The 25,796-nt window shown below is 39.8% G+C and overlaps 1 protein-coding gene across 6 annotated transcripts; it reads left to right on the top strand.

Moving 5' to 3' along the window:
* The first annotated feature begins 273 nt into the window (after positions 1-273).
* Positions 274-25,408, top strand: elovl1a (ELOVL fatty acid elongase 1a). 6 transcript variants are annotated; one of them, XM_066692555.1, is made up of 9 exons: positions 279-296; positions 2,445-2,524; positions 19,220-19,324; positions 19,826-20,016; positions 20,545-20,625; positions 21,334-21,390; positions 21,771-21,873; positions 22,936-23,078; positions 23,312-25,408. In XM_066692555.1, the coding sequence occupies exons 3-9, from the start codon at positions 19,264-19,266 to the stop codon at positions 23,600-23,602; spliced, it is 927 nt and encodes a 308-aa protein (XP_066548652.1). In that variant the 5' UTR covers positions 279-296; positions 2,445-2,524; positions 19,220-19,263; the 3' UTR covers positions 23,603-25,408. The 6 variants fall into 6 exon arrangements, with proteins under 6 accessions (XP_066548654.1, XP_066548652.1, XP_066548651.1 ...); XM_066692557.1 differs by lacking the exon at positions 2,445-2,524 and having other exon boundaries at positions 274-296; XM_066692554.1 differs by lacking the exon at positions 279-296 and having other exon boundaries at positions 2,391-2,524.
* Positions 25,409-25,796: the final 388 nt, after the last annotated feature.

The following is a 25,796-nucleotide window of genomic DNA, read 5'->3' on the forward strand; positions in this document are numbered from 1 at the left end:
TGCAGTCAATGCTTAGCGCTTCTTCCGGGTTCACCATGTGCTAATGAACTGACGTGTCCCTTTTCGCCGACGTCAGAAAAAAGGGGTGTGCCTGACCGAAGCAGAGGCTAGCCACGCCCCCGAGCGGCATCAGTGCTCTGCGCAGGGGGCGGGGCCTGCTCTCCGTCGGGTCGCAGAGGAGCACGACGTTGCGTCACCTGACCAGGAAGTAGGCGGAGCGTCAAAAAAGAGCGTCTTTGAAATAGAAATTTCGGCCAAAAAAAGAAACTGGGAGCAGCCCTTTTAAGGTTTTCAAGGTGGGTCGTCAATTTCGTTAAAGGTTCATGAAATTAAAGTACTGTTTGGCATTTTATAACCACAGCCTCTGGTGTACTGCAAAGTGTGTCATGAATGAGCTGGAAGTTTGTGTTGCTGTGTTTTATATCACACCATAAAATGAGTGGATGTCCTGGTTACAGCGTGGAGATGAGCTGAGCTTGTAGACACCAAAGTAAGTCAAATCATATGGACTAAATGTTTGGAAACAGTCGGCTATGCTTGCAAATAAATTAGTAAAATACTAGTTATCTTCTAGTGGAAGTTATTGTGCTCAATGACAAGTATGACTAGACCAAGGTTTCTAACTCTCCACAAGTGTTCATCATGTTGTTTTCTTCCTAGGTTAAAAGGCATTTTTTGTGAAGTGGTGCAATTTAGTTTTAAATGTGCTTTGTTTCATTATGATTCATTCTTTTGTCAGATACCTTGTATTATGTGCCTGCATCATACAAGCACCTCCTATATAACCCAGCTCTCTAAACCCAGTTTATTTTTGCTTCATGCTGTAAATAATTCTGCATGACAGCTTTTACTGCCTCGCTTTATTACTGTTTCCTCAGAGCTTGATAATGGAAAAACCCACTCCTTCCTCAGGCCTAGCAGAGTCCAATTGCTCAGCAACCCCCTCAAGAACCTAATTGTGAATCATATCCATGACTGTTAACTGATCAGTCTTTTATGACCGATTGTTTTTATTCTTTGTAATCTTAAATTATTGTTAAGCTGTTAAATAATACATTAAAAGCCTGTTGCATGGCTATGCATCTCTGAATAACACTGATATTTCTATAAAGACCTCTGTATTACTGAAAAGCCTTTTGTTTCTAAAGGACTAGTACACTTTCCCAGATTTTGTTTTTGAACCCTCCTTTCCTAAGCACCGCCAGCCCTTGCTGTTCACGTCTCTACAATATGACACAGTACAGACGTGCCCAGGGTATGTGTGAAGGGAAAGTCCTGGCCTGTGATTCAGAATGAATGTAAATATTCAAAAAGGGCAAGCAATGCGTTTTTGTGCCTTGGTATGCAATTGAGTATTTCCTCTGCGACCAACTGTGTCTTTCTAAAACTGCAGATGTATCTTCGTAACCATTTACATTCCCATGATAAGTGTTTGCATAATATGTGCAGAGTGGATACTGCGGTAGAAGAATGTATTCCCATGACAGGTTTGTTTCATAGAGGGCATTTAAAGAGGCGGAGTAAATCCATCTCTAACTTGAAACTACATGATGATTTATAATGACAATGTTGCAAAATCTTGAGAGAAAAGTAACCACAGGCTATAGGTTGCTAAGATATGGGCTTGGGCTTCAGTAATTGTTTTAGGAGTAGTCCCTGAGTTGAGCTAAACATGCAGATGGAGGTTGGCAAACTAATGTGTAGTTTAGTTCAAAGTTCAACAATACAAATGTGATTAGATACACCTACAGCTAAAAATGTCACTGTGACAAAAGAAGTGGTAATTGAATACTGTCACTGTAATAGATAATAAAGTAAACGAGTCCTCTTTTATGGATGCTGTGGGGAAACTCAGTTTTGAACAGGGCTGGGTCAATTCCAGTAGAACCTGTTATGTCAATAGCAAAAATAAATGGAATTGTAATTTGGAAGGGGTCTGAAAAGGGGTAATAGAATTGGAAAAAGTGGAACTAACCCCAACCCTGGTTTGAATCTTGATTTATATGTTTTCAGTGTACTATTGAAATAAGGTTTTGTACAGTGCTTTGAGCTGGTGCTCACTATGAAATGAGGCTTTTTAAAAGAAAAGTGGATTTACTAAGTGTATTTACTCTTATGAATGATATCAAGCATTACATACCAAGATTATTAAGCTTCACTTAAATAAACAGGGGAATAGCTTTTAATAAATTCTGGTAGCATTCACAGAAACCACGTTCTTCTTTATACATACATATTTATTTAAGATTGATCAGCACAAGATAAATTGGGTTACAGAGAAATGTGCAGCATTGCCTTGCCCCGCCTCCCCAGTATCTTATTGGCCCACACTGCTCCTGGTCTCAGTGGAGAGGGAGTGCTGGGGAAGTTGGCTTTCTGTTTCAGGTTTGTCTTTCCGGAAGAGTGAGGCTGCCAATTAATGATCCCTTTGCTCTCTGACTTAGAAGAGAGCAGTCGCCAGTACTTGAAGAGAGTTTGCTTTGCATCAGGAGGTGGGAGTTCAAGTTTTCACAGCAGAGTCTGGGTGAGTTTGCACTTCTAGTTCATTCAGATCTGCCTTCTGTAGTATCCCTTACATTCGGGAACTTGTCAGAAAATCTGTGTCGCTTTTCAAATTATGCCTACAGCTTCACATGGTCTGGCAGGGACTCTTCAACCCTGAAAAGGCCTGGATTTAGCTTCTACAACTTAAATTGGTATCATTTTCTGGTAATTGTGGGATGTTTGTTAAAATAGTTGCATGTATAGGGTGATTTCCTGTTCCAGCCTTGTCTTTTTATTTTTTTAAATCTTTTTATCCTCCTGAACAATACATCCCATTCACTTTTCAAGGCTGAATGGACACCCAAAATGTCAATTTCCGTCAAATTCCTTCTCATTTTGATTGCCAACATAAAATGCATATTCAAAGCTACACTTTTTTCAGCTAGAGCATTGAATGGCTCCTTAGGTTTAATTTCCCTTAGTCATAGTGTTGTTTTACATGTGAGTACTATTCCTCAATAACCCTTTGTATCCGTGAGATATTTGACATACCAAAGACGTAGTAAGGAAGTGCTGTAATAGTTCTATAAATATGTATGAAGGGAGGTTTCTTAGCTGAGGTACACCTTGATGTTTAGGAGCGTAGCCTATATTGTGTTGATTTATCATTGATCCCTGGAAAATCATCTCAAGGTTATTGTTTGTGTTTGTCAGCTGGCATAAATCAAAATATTGAAAGTACCTGGCATTGTTGAGCTTTTGTGTTTATTTATTTTTTAAGTAGACTGTGCATACCCTTTCCCTGTTGTCGCTGATGGTCACAATCTGAGAGCTCTGGTCACTGAAAGATCACTTTACTCACCTGGGCTGCCACTGTGACATTGTTTTCTGAGCTACTCCATGCCGCTGGCTGACTGTGTCCTTGAAGCCTTGGTAACTGGAGCAGCAGGTGCTACACGATGCAAACTCTGAACAACAACAACTAGAAACAAAGGAGATGTCAATGTGATTGGTATTGAGCTTAAGTTTAGTTCATTGTTAACAGAACTTATCAATTACTCAATCCCAGTAATATATCACAGAACCAGTCATTGATGAGAGAAGAAATTCTCCAAACTTTTTCTCAGTTTGCTAGGGATGCAGCACTACTGTAATAAATTCTGTTAAAAAAAATATTTTAAAGGAATGTTAACATGATCTGAGACTTGGTTTCAATAATTTCTAGTCTTTCAGAGTGTCTTACTGAGAGGCTTATCTGGAGGACTCTCTTGCCTTATCTTGGTAAATATTGTAAATGGTAACAGGGTATTGTAGTCAAAGCTGCAGTTTCTATGGAACTCTTAGATTTTTCTCCTGCAAACCTAGGATGTTGTGTTTGGTCAGTATAGAGTAGTTAAGGACTGGGGCAGTTGGGGACATGCACAGATATGATTGCAGATCTGCTAGGAGGGGGAAGAAATCCTTGATATCTGTACATTTGTTATAGTTGGAGAAGCTAGTGACAGAAATGCTGTATACATAAGTGCTGGGATAGGAAGTGGCAATATTTTTCATTAAATTTGTCACTCACTCCCAACCTCAACTCCATACCTAAAAAAAAAAAAAAAAAAAAAAAAAAAAAAAAGTCTATGTGCCAACTGGCCCATTTGTATTACTTCAAATTGGCAAACGCAAAGTTTTTTAAATGTCGTATTAATTAGAAAAGTAAATAAATGAGCACTTTGTTTTCCTCAAGAGAGGACCAGACTAATGATATTTGTCTGAAATGAGGGTGAGCCAAAGAGCATAAAATACTTTTTTTCAGAACCCCCTGTTTTATTGGTTTTATTTTATTTATTTGCAGACACCCTTACCCTGGGTGACTTGCAGTTGTCACAAAATCTATACAACTTTCAAAATACAATATAGCTCAAACTTATTTTTTAAGATTGCCTTTCAGAGAAAAAAATGCATTACGTTGTAATGTTTTAGTAATAATTAATAATCTATTGATATTAAATAATGCCTTTCGGAAATCATAAAGTGCTTCACAGAAAATGTATGTATTCAGCAATTATAATTGAAAGTGTACATACAGTGTCATATTTTGATATAACTGTCTGTGCTGATGAATTCAGGGTGTGTTAAACTTTATCACCATATCACAAAGCACAAAGCAGGTACAGGTGAGCATATTACAAAATATAGGCCTAGGCTAAATGTGTATGTCACACAGTATGTAATCGATTTAGACAGATCTATAAACTACAATTTTGAGATCTGACCAGGTAGAAATGCTTTTCATTCCTTATATTTGTGGTGACCTTAATAAAACTGCTATCCAGCAGAGAGCAGCTGTAACCTGGCACGAGATGAATGATTAACTCTTGGCAGCACCATCCTGAATTCCAACAATGACATTGTCATGTTTGCCAATGCAAATAAACAATTCCAGAATGAACGTGTTAAAATAGTATTACAGGATTTTAAGGAAACCCAAAAATGATGGAAAACATCATTGCAATAAAAATACCATTTAAATATATATTGAAATATGATCGTGTAAGGTATTTGTCATGTTCATACTTTTCCTGAGTTAAGTAGCCATTTTGAATGCCTTTTACACTGATCCTAAGAAACAGACCCACTGTGTTCTTCATCACAAACAAGCTTTTCAGAAGGCAGCATTCCATGGGCTGGCAGCATCAAACTATTCTTTTGTGCGTCTTAATTTGTTCTTCAATTGACAGCACCAGAAAAAATGTTCAGAAATGAACTGAATTAATTTAAACGGTCACAGGGTCCTGATAGAATGTCTCCATCCCTGGTATTCCCTCATAAACCGAAATGAAACCAGTACAGATTTGTTGATTAATCTAATAAGAGCTGAGAATTCTGCCCCTTCAGTGTGATTACTGCTAGTGTGCTCCAGCAACCAAATTGGGGTTTAAATACCGGCAGAAAGCGTGGGAGGGGGGGGGAATACTGAACAGGAAGATAGATGTATACAATATGTACGCTTGTATATATTTTGAATGTGTATACTTTTAGTCAAAGCGGCTATATATTCTATAGGCAAAGTCTGGTTATTATTGATCTGTTGCACACACTGCCATTACAAGAAGTCACAGTACTCTTTAAGTGGGGAAAGTTAGGGAACCCATCTCTCATGCCTATGGTAAAGCAATACAGAGAGTGGCCAGGGATAGAAGAGGTATTGGAGTACACAACATGTGCTTCTCAGGTTGGGCTTGAGAATTTCTTCAGGCTGGGCAAAGTTAAAAGCTCAGCAGTGGTTAAGGTTTTGAATCTTGCCTATCTGTCTGTCAGGGTGTCGGAGGCGGCTGTATGGCAGTGTGTCGCCTCCCTCTTGCAGATGCATACACAATGGTGGGGTGGGGCTCCAGCTGTGGGATGGTGGCATGAATGTCAGCCACTGGTGGTGATTGGTGGAGACCTTTGTGGCCTGAGATTCCACTCTCACAAACATCTTATAGAAATGCCTTTCAGGCACTTTCCGCCTCTTTCTGTTTCCTCCTCTGCATCTCTTTCACGCTCCAACGTAGATGCCTAGGGGGCACCAGGATGCCCGCAGTAAAAATCACAGTAACGGCTGTTTATTTTACCCTGCCTAAGTTGTGTTAGGGAGCTAACACTCCCTAAAATGAGTTGTTTACATGTACCCATGTGTTAGTAGCAGTGTTTAAGTTGAGTACTTGTGATATTTCTGTTCCATTATTTCATTTAAATAACTTTGAAAAGTGTAACATTTCAGGATGTGATGTTTCAACATTTTACAGGTAGCAGGTAGCTTGGGTAATTCCGTTCACTAGTACTTCACCAGGACACTTTGTAACGGGACAGGATTTTAAAGTAGCCTTTAAATTGGGCAACATTTACTCTTACCAAATTGAGTACTGCAAATGTATGGAATAAAGGCTCGTAACACATTCGTATTTGACATCTTCTCTTAATCATTAATGCATCATAGTTCATAAACCCTAAATGTAATATTGATAATTATGCTTGATCTACCCACTGCACGCATAATGGATGAAACTGTACTTTGTACCTGTACATGAACTATACTGTATATTGCTGTACATTGTATTTTAAGTAAATCTGTTGAAGTGTATGTTGTGACAACAGGTACTGGCGTCTCTGCTGATCTAATCAGTAACGTTGCTCAGCTGTTTGCTCGGTGGCAGGAATAAATAACAGCTGGTCAGTGTTGGCTGAGGGGTATCTTTGTTTGTTTTGTACTTTTTACAGTTGCATTAAGTTAACATTGAATGCGTTTCCACGAGGGGATGAAAAGCATAACTGAGTAGATAAAGGTATGTATATATTGCTGAATGCAATATTTGATGAAGGAAAGCAGAAACGCACCTTTTGAAGTATTTGTAATATTACAGCAAATCCTGCGGTTTGTTCACAAAGGGGCTCCCATACCTCTTCTATCGCTGTTCTACAACTCTGCTCTTTATTGCTTTACTGTAGGCACTGAACTCATCCCTAACTTAGAAAGCATGCTGCTTTAAAGGGTTAATGAGCTAGTTAATGATCAGGTGTCTATGGGACTCAAGGTTGTAGTAAGATTTAATAAGAGCTTCCATCTGTTTTGCCCAACGTTGCATCCTCTTTAATACAAACTGTTACTGCCACCCACATACAGAGGAGAGTGGAGGAGTGGCTCCTTTATATAGGCCTTCTGCTCTTTTGCCTCCAGTAGGCCAGTCTCTCTGCTGTATTTGACAGCATGTTGAAAAAAAATGGGAATAAAAAATGTTATAGAAGTGTTTCAGTGTTTCCCAACTACACTGGTTTTAGCTACGTTTTCTCTAGTTCAGAAAGTCATACTGGGGGAAATGATTTCAGCCCCAATGAGCATCCCACCTCCATCATAGATGAGCGTTCAAGAGTATCTTTTATTTGTATTAGGAGTGAAACAACATTTTGTGCTGAAGAACTGATAGCTAGAACTGTTTTTTTTTTTTTTTTTTTAAGGCTATACTTTTTTTTCATTTTAGTAAAAGGGCCTTATTAGATTCACATTTCTATTTTAAACCATGTTATTGTTTCCCACAATAAAAGGTTTCCTCAAACCCGCCTAAATACATTCAGAAGTTTACAATCCGACTGACTTGAAACCTAGACCGGGATGCAGTTTGTCAGACACTAGTTTGTTTTAGATTTAAAGAAGCAATCAGAGGCAAGAGGCAGACCGTTAGACTCCAGAGAAGCTCAGAACGTCTCTCATTTCCCCAGCTTTAACATTGCTCTTTTTTAACAATAATTCTTATTCACTTAATATAATATTTGTTTTCGATAAGGGAGTTGTTTCTTTTATCAAGAGGTTCACCACAGGCAATTATAATGATAATGAAATTCATCCACATGGTTCATAAAGCCAACTCGTGTCTCGCTCAAACAAGGGTATTCTTCCTGCTATAAATTCCAGTGGGAGGGGGTGTACCTCTATAGCGCTGCCTGAAGATGCCAAAACGCCTTGTAAAATATTAAGGCATTTCGTAAGAATGTGTATATCCATCCAGTATAAACTATTTCTTATTTTCACACTGAACAAAAGCCTTATCCACATTTGTTTTAGGTATTTTTTCATACTAATCAAGTACTGAGAGAAGAAAATGTCCACAATGGTTTCTACAACTGTTTTAATTCTATAAACAAGGCAGGGCTGCAATTCAAATCTTTTGGTCTCACAAATTGTAAGAATTATGTATATGTAGACCTCGCATCACTGCATACATTATATTAGACTGCCTTTAAATGAAATCTCGATTTCAAGTTGACTCAGTAATTCGACTGCCTTTTGTCGTAGTTACAGGTTGCAGTAATAACAATAAAAATGTATTTCTGTTGTATGTGAAACTCAATACAGTGGCAACGATCAATGCCAAGTGACAAGTACTTACCCCAGGCAAACCCCCCATTTCATCGTCAAAATATGTATAGTTTGTTAGGACTTGAAGTCACAGACCTCTTCATACTGACTTTAAATCCAGATTAACACTCAAGGTGAAAATGGCTGTCCCCTTAGCGCCTTGTCAATATTGGTTCACATATTACAAGGTCTACTCACTGCTGCCTTTTGCCAGTAGGCTGAATGAGAGATCATATTTTACTGAGTCCAGGGCCTGAATTACTCTGTCAGGTGCCAGTGTTGTCTCCTAGCTGGGGTGGTGTAGGTTCATTCAGGCGTTGAGCAAGTACCAGCGCCACGCCTGCCACTGTAACCTTGTGGAAAAACACGAGGAATGCAGGTCTCTACTGCTGCACGTTACCTGCACAAGGGATGTACTCGAATTAGAATACGTTAAAATAATGAATTGCAATATGCCTTAAAACATTTTCCCCAATCAAAGATATAATAAACGCATTTAAGGGACTTCAGTTTCATGTGGAAAAAAAAACACGGAAGATTATTTACCTCTGGTACAAGTGCTCTAATACGATTTATCTAGAGATCTTAATGAGAGTACTTTGTATTGTGCTGGCCGTAGGTATGCAGGTGCAGCTCATTCAGTGTGTTTCTGTTGACAAAATCTCTCTGTAACATCATAACAGAAGTGACTCAATAATCACCCCCTTCCCATCCCACACCTTGTGTCAGTGCTGCCAGAGAATGAATGAATTGTACAGGGCTGACTGTGCGAGCGGTTGGCCTTGTCTGGTGAGTTTCTCCAGTGGAAGGTTCCCTTAACCACCACCTCTTTCTTATTGAGCATCGCATCAAGCCGTTGATGTTGTCTGGTGACATTCCTAGGTCATCTCAACCAGCTGGCCTCACGAGGAAAGGCATTACTGATGTCAGGATGGGGAAAGATGAGGCCGGGATTACATCGTTTTGGGTCAAAGGTTAGGAAAATGTAGATAGTACTCCGTAGTAGATTTGATTTTGATATACTGGAAAGCGGAGGTCCAGATTGACATGGGACCAATTAGATAATGAAGAATTAATGTAAAGTTGATGAAATACACTGGCATCATTGTGGCAGGTGTACTTATCAGATTGTACATGTCTGACTATAGAAGAAAGTCTTGTTCCACAGTGTGGCCAGGGATGAGAAGGAATGCGAGTGACATGAATATTTTCAGCCCTTCTCCTGTGGGAATATGGGCACATATTTGGCCCCTCCCAAGCATAGCCCAGAGGCGTGTCAGTGATTGGACTCCTCAGCTATCATAAACGGAGGGAATGTAACAAATTATATCTTTCTGCCTAGCAAGTCTTTCAAGCATTGCTGAGAATGTGGATATCTGTATTTGTGAAACTTAGCGAGGGACCCATCTAGCAAGCAAGGAGCTCTGTTTCTTTACACAAACTTACAATTCAGTGACATCATTTCCCACATGAGTGAAAGTCTTGGTGCTGGTTGGGTTAGAAATTAAATGTTTAGGTGAAAAGCGAAGTCTGTAGTTTTTGTTGTTGTTGTTTTTAACCCTTTCACCACAGGTGCTAGGATTGTGCTGTTAAGACAACCTGATTGGTGTTCAAATGTTGATGATACACACATCTTCTATAGCAACTCCACTGTGCTCTCTTTCCCTTCTAAGTGAATTAATGTCTTCATCATTTTGTTGAACTATACCTTGAGATACCTCAATATCAACAATAAACTCAATAAAAAATACTATAATTAATTCTATGTGCAGATCGTGGTCTGTAATCTGGATGTTGACGTGGGCCTGGCTGGGACTGCCCATCTGAATCTGTTGAGATTGATCACATAACTATGAGAGTAATCTCCTTTTTCTTGGAGCATTTCAAGATTTGGGAGAAGAGCAAGGTAAAGAAATGAAAGTGAGCATATGTGTATAAATATACATATCCACTTTCTTAGTGGTAGCAGTGGGACTTGGTTGACCTGTCCTCAGGCTGTGAGATGCTCTACAAGGTTCTGGGCTCAGATCCAAGGGTCTGTGTTGTCAGGCACATGTCTTCCAGCTCAATAGGTAGATGAAACCAACCTCCTGCTTCCTCTGTTGCCTAGAGACCATTGAAAGTGCAAAGACCTTTGTCCGGTGGAGTTAGCGCCGGGGTGAACTGCAAAAGCCGGAGCAAATTAAAGTCGGGGATATTGCACTTTCTAATTCTGTAATCAGTCGGGCAGCCAGCCAGTCTGCCAGGTTTGCCTGGTGCACTGGTTTATGTACAGTGTGGGCTGAAGGATGTCCATAGCCATGAGCAAAAGTCTGTAAAATGGAGGGATACTTGCATTTGCTGCCAAATTCCAGTATTCATTTGGTCGTCTCACTCCATTCATGTTCTCAAATAGCAGTATAAACTCATCAGAAAAACATTACCTCAATTTATGAGAATGTAGTAATGGAGTAACACTCCAGCTAGCAGTCTGATGCAGCTCTTGTTTTATAAGATGCAGGCTCTAACTCCATGCATATACAGTAGGGTAACAACAGTGTTTATGCTTTGTAGTATTATAAAACAACCTACCTTTCCAGAAGGTAATGTTGTGGAAATTGTGCAAATTGTTTTTGGAAAGCTGCTCATATCAACAAACTGTAACATAGGCAAACATGTTGTGAAGCAACAGAAATGAACGTGAGAGAACTTGCTGAAATGGAAACATGATGGGGGCCACTGCTGTGGTACCCTTGAACAAGGTACTGTACCTAGATTGCTCCAATTAAAACCCAGCTGTATAAATGGCTAATTGTATGTAAAATAAGGTGATGTATTATAACACATGAATAAGGGGATCTGCTAAGTTATCTAATAATGTTTGTAAAGGGTATGAAGAAAACTTTCCCTTTTCTTTCTCAAGACTGTACTGTACACACTGCCAACATTTATCGGGAGAATTATGTAAAAAGGAAACTTGAGTATGCAGAGGAGAATTGCAAAACTCATAATTTCCTAAGGAAGTTGTGAATAACTTGAAGATAACGTTCACTTTCAAAGACCCGGTCCATTTGTGCTGGGGGGAAAAAATGAAACGTTTCAACTTTTGTCTGGAGATCCTTCACATTTGTGTCATTTTCTGTTGCTCCTGATCTCTGGGAGCCGTATTCCTGTCTCTATCCAGAGCAGGGACTGATTTCCACTCCAGCCTGTCTTGTTCCTCAGCCTCCCTCCACCCTCCTCCCTCCACCCGGCAGGGAGAGCTGGTTAGACTGGACCTGCTTGATTGCACTGAAACTTGGGAATGTATCTGGTGGCTCGTTAACACAGAACGGCTGCTTGGCTGAGGAATAAACTGCAGAGGCATTTGGCACGTAGTGAATTTATCATTTCACAATTAACGTGAGCATTAAAATAAACTAATGGCATGAACTAGTCTGAGATAAATAGCAGAATGGAATTTTTATTTGTAACCATTGTCAGCTCTCAAGAAAAGCGTGGAAGATTCTTATGTATAATAAACAAAAAATACGTATTTTAAAATAATTTGAGCACTTCTGACTAGAACCCTTCCCTACCCCTTCTTTGCTTGATTCACGAAAACATCACTGGGTCTCTCACATTTCAATAAAGTAATGAGCCCTGTGGCTGAGAACAGTGCAGCAAATGTTGAGAAGGGGAGATGATTAAAAATTAATGCCTTATATATGTCTGATGCCCACAGATAATAAGACCACAGAGTACACGGGTAGCGTACTGCACAACAGGGAAAAACAGGTCTTTGGCCAGGAAAAAACGTGCGGTTGCAGGAGTGCCCTAAATGTAGGCCTCAAAAAAATAGTCCAGTCTTGTGACTTCAGTCCTTGTAGGCTCTATATGCAATTCTGCTGCTGTGAGATGAGAGAGAGATTGTAACTGTAACACACCAGGCCTAGCTTCCTCTGTTCTGTCTTTACTGTTACTCAGTGTCACCTCCCTTTGTTTTGTGTTTTTTGCCTTTTTGTGTGTGTAATTTCTAGGTAGAAACACTCAAAACATTTGGTCTACTGAATACACACATTGCTTGTTTGGGTTTGTACTTTTGCTGTAACGTATTTAGTCTTGAACATGAATCTTGTTAGTGTATCTAGAGCTCAGGTTACTGAGAGCTGCCTTTGAAACACTTCTATTTATGACCGGGGATTCCCTCAGGTGGACGCCTTGAGCGGAGTTAATGCGAGATAAAAACTGACACTGACACAAGTATTAAAGAGACCGACTGAGAGAGAAACCAGCTTAAAAGAGAATAGTCAAATATGATTATAAATACTGAATGCCATTGCTATTTCTTTGTGTTGACAAGTTTTAAAGAAGTGGGTTCTGCCTTTAACAGGGTGTTCTCATTAACTTGTTCAATAAGGGGACTTGTGTCTCTTTAACACTTTTCACAACCTCATTCCACTGTACAAGAAGTTGCTTCACGCCACCCGAGGTGCTACAAATATCTTGCTAGCAAAGTCAGATTTGTAGAAGCCGCCCACTTTTAAGAGCTAACTAGCCACTCCCATTCTCTTTTTACCATTTTTACCTATCGCGAGGGGAGCCGCTAGGCTGAGGGTGGGAGGGGAAAAGGAAGGATTTGGAAGCTTTAAGTACAGAGCACGGGAGAGCGGCTGGGAGGATCTTATCTCAACCCCCCCTTCCCTCTGAGTGTGTGCATGTTTAAACTGAGGAGGGTGTGTTCCCTTGTAGGCCTGTTTTTTCTCTCTCTCTCTCTCTCTCTCTCTGTGAACTGGTTATTCATCCAGCTTGTGTGACTCAGGGAGGGTGGAGACTCGGAGGGCTGCAGTACCAGTCACACTTTGTCAGTTTCTCTCTCTCCCTTTTTTTTTTTTTTTTCCCTCTTTCACTCTCTCCCTTTTTCCCTTTTTCCTTTCTCCCTGTCCTTCTCAATATCCCTCCAGTGAGCAGGGACTTGGGGGTCAGTTCTTCTGACACAACCTGCTTCTCCCAACTCCCTGGATCAGAAGTCATACAGAAGAACAGGTGAGTAACAAAAATGGGAACTTTTATCAGACAATGAGAGACGGCTGCTGGCCTCATGGCACTTTAGTTTCCAGGTTGTTGGAGGTAAGGGATTTGGATGTGTAGTGGAGTAGCAGGTAGATTTGGGGTCTCTTTTTAAACCGAGAAAACATTCTATTCTATTTTTTCTGTTAAAAGTAGTTTTTATTGACTTTTCTGCATGTAGTGCTGCTTTTTTTATTTTTAAAACATCTCCTGGAGTGATCAAATTTCAGAACCTGTGACAGACGCTAAATTAGAGTGGCCTAGCAGAAGAGATGAACTATTTAGATATTTTTAGAATCCCCTCACTACTTTTCTGCCTTTCTCGTTTTTTAATTCGTGGCCTGTTCTTTCTCTCTCTTAGCTCTGTCTGCTCGCTGAGGTCTTAACTTCCTCGGTTACACTGGGAGGGAGGGGGTTCTCGGTAGAACATTTTCCTTCCGTACATCATTAACTCCAAACTCGTGAGGTTGTTGTTGTTTTCTATGATTCATTGACAGAAGGGCCTGGTGAGTTCACCACTTCACTTCTCTTTGCGCTCTCTGTGGACATGCCTCTCCCTTTTCTGTTTTTGTTAATTTAATATCAGGTTTATAAAGAGGATCAGTTCTAGTCCTGGCTCATGCAATCTTAAATTGAATTTGGGGAAAGTGTGAGAGTTTGATTGTCTGAGCTTTTCTGACAAAGAAAATGTGTACTTTTTGTTTTAGTTAAGGGAGTCCATTTTTAAAAGTAAAAAAAAAAAAAGGATTATCCGTTATAGCGATTTTTATCAGGTGTAAAAGCATGATACTTCTGTAATGGCTCTCCTACACAACTCAGAGTTTAGAGACAGAATTATTTGGACACCCTAAACTATTGTAAATCAATCTACCTCTGTAGTGGTTGTTCCTCTTCCTTGCTTTAGGACCCTATGGGAGGGGTCGGACTGTTGGTTAGTTTGAAATAGCGTAGCAGTTGGGAGACTTCACAGGAACTCCCTGTGAACATATAATTTAGCACGTGGGGGACTGAGAACATGATCATGCGTCTTAAGATCTTCAAAACTGTTTTCCGTCTGTCTGTCGAAGCTGCCGGCACTTTTAATCACAGTGCTTGTAGAGCGCCCCCCCCACCCACACTACTATAAGTGCTGCAAGCTGTGAGGCCTGTAATATGGGGTGGGGGGCGGGCAGACTTAAAAAGGGAACAGGAAATAGGGTCTGGTGAGGAAGCGTTGGTGATGGTCGGTACATTGAGCAGTGCAGGGATATTAAACATCCACCAGATCTGTCAAGGGAAAAAAAGGCGTAGGATTGATCTTATCTGTAACTATCAGTCTACCGAGTGTTCGTTCTGAGTTGATGTTTTTCCTTTTAAGTTTGAAGTGCCCATATTTATGAAGCAGTAGCCTGGTTGCCCTTTCAGATCAGTTTTCTTCTGTTTCAACAGGCTTGAGCAAGATGTTTTAATCATTTCTTCACTTGAATTTCTAAATAAAATCCCCAGCCTTGTGTTAGGTTAAGGTTTGGATTAAATAAAGCACAGTGCAGTAATCTTTTAATTAACTATATATGCAGTCAGTCAGTAATATATTGAAGTCAGTAATTGTATATAAGTACTGGAAAACACTAATTTTGGGGTCTAAGGGCAAAACTTTGGAGTGGTGTGTATTTATTGTCATATAGGAATCTGTCTTGCCTTTCTGCTGTAGACTGATGCTGGAATTAAAACAGTGTCTGAAAATTATACTTGGATTGTATGCGTACAGCAGCATTTAATTAGTACTATCCCAGAAATGAGCAATTCTGAGATACCTGCAAGTGAGAGATGTATCCCATTGACTGCTGGGGCAGGAACCAGGACCTCTGGCTAATCAGGGTTAAAAGTGGTTTATACAGTAAATCAAAACAACTTGGATAACTTGACCAACTTGACTAACAACTTGACCTTTGTGATTATTTTATTTAACTAACTTAAACACGTTTTCTTCCTGAAATGAGTCCAAACAACACTGTTTTTGACTCCAAAGAAAGAGACAACCTTTAGTGCCTTACTTTTCCAAGAACTTCCCATGTGTACAATGACCTGAAAAGTGCCTCATCACAAGACATCAGCTGCTCACATGGTGCCTAAGGGCCTGGAGGAACGAACACGAGCAAAGCTAGACTTTAAAACAGAGCTCCTTGCTTGCTAAATGGGTCCCTCGCTATTATTCAATCTATCTGTATTAATAAAGCATTTGATTCAGTGTCTAGATTTATGGCTCTGCCGCAGTGAGTTCATATATTCCATCAGCCTTGGACCTGGCGAGGTGTACACTGTGCTTACCGTGTATTTTACAAGGCCAGTGCCCCACTATCAGAGATGTCTGGCCTTATTCAGTATTTATGTGACAGCCAGCTTCTCAAACCAAAGGAATAAATACAAGAGACTGTAGTCAAGGTTTCTGTGGGATTGAATACAGTAGCTGCACTAGCCTATATGTGGTGAAAAGGGTAGTGGTTTGTTTCCGATTGGATTTAGATTTATTTGGGAACAAATTAGTGTGCACTTCAGTTGTTAGTAAACGATTGAACTCAATGTCTCAATAATATATAATGTAGGTGAACATTTAAACATTATATTGGATATTTATACAACGTTATGAGTTGCAGTCCTCTCTTATAAAATACAAGAAATAAATACATATACCTGTAATATTTCCGCTTCTTAAACAACCCTACTGTTAGGAGTTTTGCAAGAAGATCAACATCTTGGTTAAGCTCTTGGGAGTGCACTGTAATTGCTATTACCTTGACAACGCATGATGTCACTTTTCCACCTATATTAGCATGGACCAAATTATTAAAATATGTATATAGACACAATAATATCAGTGTGTGTGTGTACAGTGTTTAATTTTGGTGTACTTATCTTAATTTCTTCAACTGAAGCTATGTATCTTTTGACAAATAGTCCTGCCTGATTTGAATATTCGACTTGTTTTATGTGGTAAAGATGCAAAGGAGTAAAAAATGTGTAACCATCCCATTCGCTGCACCTTTGTACTCTAAACCGGAGGCGTGCTGGGTTTGTATCGGTGTACTCTGTCACACATTACAGGAATGACAGACACGCCTGCAGACTACTCCTTTGTCTCCACACATTTTGTAGAACCGGAGATGATTGCATGTGATTACCTGTGCGGGACGGGTTGTGTAATGAGTTTTTCTGGTTCCCAACCCTACTGTGATCGGTTAGGCTTGCTGACAGGATAAGGCCTGGATCACTTCCAGAATTAAAAGGGAGGCTACACGCCCAAAAATGCTGGGCACACATGGCTGGGATATGCTCTTGATGAAACCTAGCAATCCAGTGTCGCTTTATGGTTGTCCTGTAGTTTGGAGTACAAGAGAACTAGGTATTTAAAGACCCAGTCATGACTGTCACCTTTGGCCTACATTGCACTGAAGTGTTTGCATCAACCTTGTTCCTGATCAACGCCTCCTCAGAATGAGGAAAGTAAAGAGGACTTGTAACATGTGGTTCTGCTCACTGCAAGGGCATCGGTTTCAGCAAAGCCTTTAGGGGAAGTAGTACAACGTGTGTAACAAGTTCTTTTTTAATTTTTTAATGACTTAATTTTTCAAAATGTGCTTTGCTCTGGTGAAATCCGATTCATTTTTCTGTTTTCCGGTTGGGTTGAGAGAGCCGGGGGAGGGGCAGTTATGTACAAACAATAGATCTGAAAGTGCTGGAGCTTGTTACATCCTCTGCCATCACAATTCAACCATTTACAGACTGGTTAGATGAACTGTCAGTTCACAGTGGTACCTAAACATACCTGTGTTGGGGAATAAGACCTGTTGTCAAAACACGGAAGCAATTAACCTCTGTATCTGTTCTCCAAAGCAGGCTGTATGGGCTTACGTTTTTATTGGGGCTTGGGTATATTGCCTACATAATGGATTATTAACACTTGTTTTTTGCTGGTAGTGCACAATCATCAGTGCAAACTTCAAGGCCCACAGTGCATGGTCTGATGCTCACCCACGCCTGTCACAACTTGTCATCACTGGCAGATGGAAAGAAAAACTATAATTCATTCACCAGCGATAAAATCATTACAAGGAAACATTTACAATGTATAGACGTGGCATTTGTGTAAGACCATGTATGATCCTCTTCTCCGTGGTCCATTCTCCAGTGTTAGCCGGGCCAGCTGTAGCTGATCTGCAGTGCTGCTGTCAGTGGCAGAGCCGCCTGCCTGGGCAGACACGCCCCATTGAACCCTCTGACCTCATACTTGGCAGCTCAGGGCTCCAGCCGCCAGCCTTGGTTGTTTCCGCCTGCTGGTTGGCCTCAGAGGCCCTGTGCTGGCCATGTGCCGGCCTTTAGACAACAAGTGCACTGTGTAGTCCTTCCCAGTACACCTTTCTTTTATTAATTAATGTTTAGTGTGTATCTGTTGATAAGTATATATATATATATATATATATATATATATATATATATATATATATATATATATATATATATATATATATATATATATATATATATATATATATATATATATATATATATATATATATATATATATATATATATATATATATATATATTATATATATATATATAATTATACGGGGGGGATGTGCACAAGGGGCTGGGAAGGATTTCGTACTGAATGGGATGGGGATTATGCCTGTCAGAACTTGACCTTCCCCCAGTGAGTTGCGTTGAGCTCCGCTGTTTCTCTCACCGTGGGCGTTTGTTCCTGTTTCTCAACACACACACTGAGGCCCATTCCTTGATTCCTTGTTTTCACGGTGACTGGGTGTCGACAGGTAAAAGCATCTTATCTGCAAACTTATCAGTAATGAGCTTGTTACCGTACATTATCGATATCTTTATTCCCTGAAGGATGTGGGTTTGATTTATTGCTCTGATGGTGCCTATAGTTTTCAACACCGGTAGCTGCTTTGGCGAAATCTACATTTTATGCGTCTGCACTTCCCCAGGAAGGGCTGATAGAGAGAGCAAGAGCCTGAGTTCAATGAGTGTGTTACTAGCCATAAGCTAAAGCCATCCCAAGTGTTTGAGCAGTTGGATGACTAAAGACATGGTGTCCTGTAGCCCTCCAACTGGTAAAAGAACTTTGCCCTCATTTCACTCTGGAAAAAATCAACCATTTCCAGCTGGGCCTCCACTAGGCATTCAAAGCCTTGTGTCGGCGCACAATGGGCATTAGTGTAGAAATGTAATCCATCACGCTGATCAGGGAGTGTTGCTCGCCAAGGCATAAATCTGAAATACATTTTGGAAATGGCCGGTCTTCAGTCAAACACAAATGTCATTCTGCATTCATTCTCAGTTTATTAATTGCGTAATTGTATAATGGACTGTTCTTGTTTTTCTCCCTTGAGAGGAAAGTGTATAGTGTTTTAACTCTTTTGTTCCCTCTCCATCTCGCAGTCACTGTATTTTTAGATGACAACAGCAATGTTTGTCTATACTGTTTAATGCCTCCCTTTAATGTACTCTATTCTCATTCACTGATTTTTATATTTTCAGCTATGTAAAATGTATTTTAGCCTTTCATTTGAAGTTCATAACAATTGTATGACATGTTTAGTCTAGTTTAGTCATCTCAATAATGTTTATCAGTTTATAGCAAATATTATTTATCTCCCAGTTTTATAACTACTAAGAACATGTAATCTGAAAAAACATGAAAAAGTAAGTTCTTTATTAAGATAACATTATAATGAGCAAGCATTTCCTAGTGAGTGAGTGACTACAGCTCAATCGAACCCCTTACTCTTGTGGGAAGGTAACCAAGCCTACTTCTGTGCTCCTCAGGTTTTTGGCCTTTCCCTTAGGAAGGACAGGAAACGGAAGTCAAGATGCTTATAGAACTGGGAACGAGAGCGTTTGAACTCTACAATGACTTCTTGACGAAAACGGGTAAGCACACAACATGACTGAAGTGCTGGCTGTTTTTATTTTTATTGTCACTGCTGCAGCAACTATTAAGATGTAATTTGCTAGCTGTAGTCTAATCCAGTCATGCTGTGTAACAAAAGGTGAATTTTAAAGTTACTTCATCAGTATACGTAACACATTTAATGTATTCTAGGGCTGAAGTCTTTTTTTCTTTAATGTAACAGTCATCCACAAGGTCACAAAAGTTGTGTGGTACAATTGTACCAACGGAGCATCATAATTACTTATCTATATTGTTGGTTATTTAATAACCAAGACAATCTGTTACTCTAAGAACCTTTTGCAAAATCCAGGGATCCTCAATTTTTCTGGATTATTGTATTACCAATTTTTTTTGTCATCCTCTGGATTCCTTTATGCACACCTTTTAATAGTAATGTTTGAGTTTCTTGTTATAGGTCATTGGATTCGGTAGTTGTAAGACCTCCAGGAACCTGCTGATGTTTGTCTTGTGTTTTTCAGACTCCAGGGTGAAGCCCTACCCCCTGATGCAAACTCCAGTCCACATGACGTTAATTCTGTTGACCTATGTGTTCTTTGTGCTGTATCTGGGGCCACGCATCATGGCCAACCGGAAACCCTTTCAACTCAAGTGGGCCATGATTGTGTACAACTTCTCCATGGTTGCGTTGTGCTCCTTTATAGTTTATGAGGTGAGCAGACGAACATAACTGTCTGTGATATGCCCTGAACATTCATACTACCCTATCTGAAACGTTTTTACTTTGCTGAGCCCGAACAGTTGCTACCAAAAGTACTGGGGTCACAGTCCCTCTTTTGTGCATGTCTTTGTTACAGTTGCACTCTTTTAGTACCAGTAGAAATGACGACGTAATGAATTACTTATTGCTATACTTGGCACCTTCCACTGCATAGATTAAACGCTAGGACTCGTGCTGGGAAGGCATATCAATGTGGAAAGGAGTAGCGCTTGAGCACACCTAATGAGATTGTGTTAACTGGTGACTGTAGCCAAAACACTAAGGTTACTGAAAGGTTGAATGTGTTAAAAAAATTAAAATAAATACAGGAAATGGAAGCCTACATTAACCTTTCAGACATTTTTATTAAGGGGAGCTTTAATCTTTACCCTTACCATGCAGCTGGTGATAAGGATGCACACAGCAGCCTGATTGGTTGGCTTTACGTAATACTTAGTCCTTTCCTTCATTTTCCTTCAGTTCATGATGTCTGGATGGGCGACCACCTACACTTGGAGATGTGACGCTTGCGATTATTCAAACAGCCCACAAGCTCTCAGGGTAAGTAGGGAGATTCAATTAGGTGTATATTTCCTACTGGATGCTTTTTTTTTTTTATTCTCCTTTCTATTCTCTATATAACATCGATTTTATAGTCAAAATAAATCCAGTGTCACAGTGAAGTCCATCCGCACCTCTGGACAAAGTTCCAAATGAGAGAACAGTTGATTTAATCTTATTATTCTTTCTAAAAAAATCAGGACTTAATCCAGCCATTGCATGAGGGATCTGACAGACCGTTCCAGCTGCATGGCTTGGTGGTCTTATTCAGATTCCCACGTTTCTGTGTAAACAATTGCTACTGCTATAAGCACTGCTTCCTTTCCGCATGTGACCTCAGATTCTCCTTTAGGTTGACTTTGGAGCATTAATTTCCTCCAGACTATAGAGCTTCGTCAGCGTATGCCATTCCTGACATTTCCGGAACTTTGGTTTGCAGGGTGTGCTGAACTTCCTGTCAAGCTGGATTGTTATGAATAACGTATGTAGTAATTGTAGAACACCTGTAAGAAGAACACGAATGTAGATGCTGCCCTGGACAAGGGCATGTGCTAATAAATAATAATAATAATAATAATAATAATAATAATAAAAGTTTACATATTATACTGTGATGTCTATTAGCAGAAGTTTGGGGGCACTTAATAGATCACTGGCCCCGACTTTAGTTTGTTTCAATTTTCCTAACTGTTTCTTTCTTGGCATTAGATGGTTCGAGTTGCCTGGTTGTTTTATTTCTCCAAATTCATTGAACTATTGGACACGGTAAGTCTTATGTGTTACAATGTGTTTTTTTTTGTCTCCATTTGTTAACATTCCCACCACTTTTGTATTATTTATAAATTTTTAACACAAAATTCACAAAGCGAGATGGAAACTGATCACAACTGAACAGAAGCTGGAGGGAACAGGAATTTGTCCACATGTTGTTGGAAATAAACACCAATATGACTCCTAAGATAAAGAACGGGATATTTGTGTGCGCAATGAAAAGGCTGCAAACATGAGGGGAATTGAAACTATTCATTGTTTTCACCCACGCTGTCATTGTAAGTCGCAGAAGGCTTTGCGTAGCCGCTGCTCCTGTGTGCTGGGCTGAGGATTGTGATGGTGGTTGATGTTGTTGTTTTTTTTTTTTTTTGCAGGTTTTCTTCGTCTTGAGGAAGAAGCACAGCCAGATCACCTTCTTGCACATTTTCCATCACTCTGTCATGCCATGGACTTGGTGGTGGGGGGTTACAATTGCACCTGGTAAGTTTCAAGTTTGTATGGGAAGGTGTCTAGACCTCAGAAAGCACACGGATTTGCTTAAATAGACAACTAATACAAGAGAGTATTCCTAATACTGAGTAAAAGAGAAATCTATACAAAGAGAATGTAGGGGAATTCAATTGTTCTATTCACCATTATCTATAGTATGATCAATATTATAGTTGTTTTGTTTACCATGTTCCCACCTTCATCGTTCACATCATATAACGTAATGATCTCTTCATCTAATCGTTTGCTAGCAGTTAGACAGTGGCTTTTTTTTCAGAATCAGGGTTGTATTGGGGCTGCTCAGGCAGTGCGTCAAACTGGGTAAGTATAGAGTTGTTGTAAACAAGGGTGGATTTTAATGTCCTCTCCCCTTTAGCTTCATAGACATTTCGTTGGCAAGGAGGTGTGGCCTGCAAATCTGGGTTGATAAGTCCTTGCTGGGCAGAACCTCAGGTGGTATTCATCTGCAGGAGATCGATATTTTAATCCACCCCTGTTCACATCCGCATATGTCAAACTTCTACTGGACGTGGGATTCCTTGGTGCTGGCCACTTGTATTTTAATACCTCTAACCCTGTGAAAGGTTCAAACTATGAATGTCAATGATTAGCCAGAATAGAGCAGGTTCCTATCTTAGTGACATAGACTGTGTCCCTCTGAATGAAGGGATGCACTTGGTATTCAGTATAATTAAAAAAAAAAAAAACTAACACTGACTGACTGCACAAGAAAGCAGAGGGTCTGCTTTTCTCAAGGCCTGGTTTTCAAAATCTGATTATAAGCACTGAGAACAAATACAATTTAGGAGTCACACGTTTGAAGAGGAACAAGTCATGCTCAATTATAGATATATAAAAATAGGGAACTTAGTACAAACTCAGTTTTTAAATTCCAGGCCTACACATTTTTTTCCAAAAGGTTTTGTGGTTCACCTTTCTTTTTCCAGCTGGGCTCTTTCAGTGGATGGGAAACGCACCAAGTCCAGATACAGCCAGGTATTGTACAATCCGAATGTGAGAACTATACTATTTGCATGTTTTTCATAATTACTGCAGGGGGAATGGGTTCGTTCCACGCCTTGGTCAACTCCGTAGTGCACGTCATCATGTATTTTTACTATGGACTGGCTGCTGCTGGACCCAGATTCCGGAAATACCTCTGGTGGAAGAAGTACATGACCGCAATCCAACTTGTAAGTGCAGTTATTTGTTTTTCTTTCCCCCTAGTATCATTACCAGGAATCAACTTTACCAGTACATGAAGCTGATCGTCACAGACAGTTCATTTCAGAACATCTCATTGTACTTAGTTATGTCTAAAGCACTAAACTGTGTATTGAAGATTTAAAGTGCCTATAATTTACAAGCATTCTATTCAGATAACTTATCTGATTCGATATTGACTTGACATTTCTCTCTCTCTCAGGTTCAGTTTGTTCTTATCTCGATCCACGCTAGCCAGTACTACTTCATGGACAAGTGTGATTACCAGATACCTCTCTTCATCCACTTGATCTGGATGTATGGCACCTTCTTCTTCGTCCTTTTCTCCCATTTCTGGTACCAGGCCTACGTGAAGGGCAACCGACTGCCCAAGGTCATGGAGAAGCAGAACGGCACGGAGCCTGTTGTGGCCAATGGCAAACATATGGAGAATGGGGTGGCCCATCAGGAGAAGAATGGCAGCGTCCTCCAAGGCAAAATGAAGGAAGTCTAATGGACAGCAAAAAAAGAAAGAAACAAACAAACAAACATCATAAAACCACCATGGATTCCAAAGTATATATATTTAAATATATATATAAATATAATTTTTTTTTCAGATTACCTTTTTTATGCACAAAACATGGGAGATGAAATGGCCGATGGACTGTTCCTTTCCTCTTGTCATGAGAAAGCTGACTGCGGAGCATTATGAATGAAGAGAAGACCACCACCCAAGTCACCTTCACTGACGTTGCCTGCAAGCCCAGGGTCAAAACTGCCTGTGTTAGCCACCGAGGGCCCCCTCTCCCCTTCCCCCCCGCTTTAATAGGGCAGGCATGACTCCCCCCCACTTAGCTTGAGAGAAAGCCAAGTTCTTTAACAGTGATGTACAGTTCTTATGGAGAAACTTGAATACTATTGTAAATAAAGAACAAGAATCAAACCCATTGGGTCAGTGTGGTTGAGACTTCCTAGTTTTACCATGTAAATTATTACTGAAGCAAAATACATCAAAAATCATAATTCAGATGCAAAGAACATGAATAAGAAAAACATTGTGGTGTGTGGACATTTATTTAAGCATTAATGTTCTGCCATTTTGATTCAGAGGCTCTTATGAAGGAAATCCTATGATATTTCAGCCTGGATTTGTGATGTTCTTGTTTCTTGCATATCGATATGAAGTTTTAATTTTGTGTAAACCTACTGAGAACTGAAGAGAACTTGTACTGAACTGTTTTTTTGCAAAGTTTATGAATAATAATAATATTTATGAATCCAATCAATCTTGATTTCAGGATGGCAGAAAAAAGCAGGTCGGGGTTGAGGCCTATATGACCCCTAATACAGGCAGTTTCGATCCCTCGCTTTCTTTGGCATTTGAGTGCTGGATGTAGCTTTATTTATCCATGCCTAATATCAACACAACTAGTGAGCAGAAATGCCAAATTAATTTGAGGGAAATGTTTGTTATTTGTATTTTTATTTTTTATTGAGAAAAGAAACCTATTAATGAGTTTGTATGATTCCAGCTATAATGTTTTTGCACTCCCTTCTTTATACTGGTGCAGTGGTGGTAAAGCTGCAGTTTCATGAAAATGTCCACTTGCAGCTTTAGTATTCAGGTCCTTAGTCTTTCAAGCTCAGAAACAAAGTACTGCACTGACCAACATATCATTTTGTGTACAGTATCACTTCCATGGGGGGGAAAAACACATTCAAAGAACAGAAAAATGCTGTTTTCCAATGTCATTAATAGGATCTCATACTTCACTCCCATATTTCCAGAAGCACTAAATTAATGAGTAAGGTGTTCCATCAATGTCCTGTATTAGCTAATTAATTCATTTGCTGGTTTTAATTAAGGAGTTACACATCTTATGGAGAAAAATGGCAAAAGCAAGGAGCCATAAAGACATGAAGTCATTCAAGCATGTTTGTGAAGTCAAGTAATGATTCCAAGAGGTAGGACTAAGGCAAGAGAAGTCTCCACCTGAGCCTCTTCCAGTCACATTGATCACATTTACCCTGGGGGACCAGTGTCTTTAATCAATACCACCTCCCTCACTGGGTAGGTAAAGCTTAAAGGGCCCATTAGGTGCTCCAGTTCCTTCTGTGCAAATGGTTTAAATAAAGGCTGGGGAAAACCAACATGACCATTGTTAAAAGCTTGCAATGGGTTGTATTTTTATTAAGTGAGCACTTTTCTTTTGGTTTGCCAGAGCAGGGATTCAGAAATTATATTAAAAAAAACTCCCACCTCTTCATTTTATAGAAAATCTTGAACTATTAAACTTCATGTGCCTTAAAAAGTCAATTTGAAATTGTGCCACCTGGTGTTGGTAATGTAGATTTTCACCTAAGTAGGGGGAAATACATTGAGCTTCATGAGTTTCTCTCTACTGCCATCAGACATTGCAATAGCCAGAGTGGTTAAAAGTGTTAAAGTGAGTGGGCTCAACCCAAGTCATGACTGATGCAGAATGGATTTTTAATGTATGCTTTGGGGTGGCAGAAAGTGTTCTAGATTAGAACAAATATCTAAATGCTGTCCTAGGCCCCGAGGTCATGGCTGTCCCTCCCTACTTGCAAGATGTATTAGATGGTTGATGGGAACAATTACTGGGATGGTTCAAATAAATTGGATTAGGAGAGCTAAATGGTCAGGAGGGGACAAATAGAAACCTAAAACTCAAACAAGATCA

This window comes from Amia ocellicauda, chromosome 19 (assembly GCF_036373705.1).
Source record: "Amia ocellicauda isolate fAmiCal2 chromosome 19, fAmiCal2.hap1, whole genome shotgun sequence".
Taxonomy (NCBI): Eukaryota; Metazoa; Chordata; class Actinopteri; order Amiiformes; family Amiidae; genus Amia; species Amia ocellicauda.

What these genes read in the sequence shown, in the direction of transcription:
- elovl1a (XM_066692557.1), top strand. Translation starts at nt 19,264, where the DNA reads ATGCTTATAGAACTGGGAACGAGAGCGTTTGAACTCTACAATGACTTC. An exon ending in TGACTTCTTGACGAAAACGG is followed by an intron (nt 19,325 to 19,825) that starts GTAAGCACACAA and finishes TGTGTTTTTCAG; the next exon opens with ACTCCAGGGTGAAGCCCTAC. An exon ending in GCTCCTTTATAGTTTATGAG is followed by an intron (nt 20,017 to 20,544) that starts GTGAGCAGACGA and finishes ATTTTCCTTCAG; the next exon opens with TTCATGATGTCTGGATGGGC.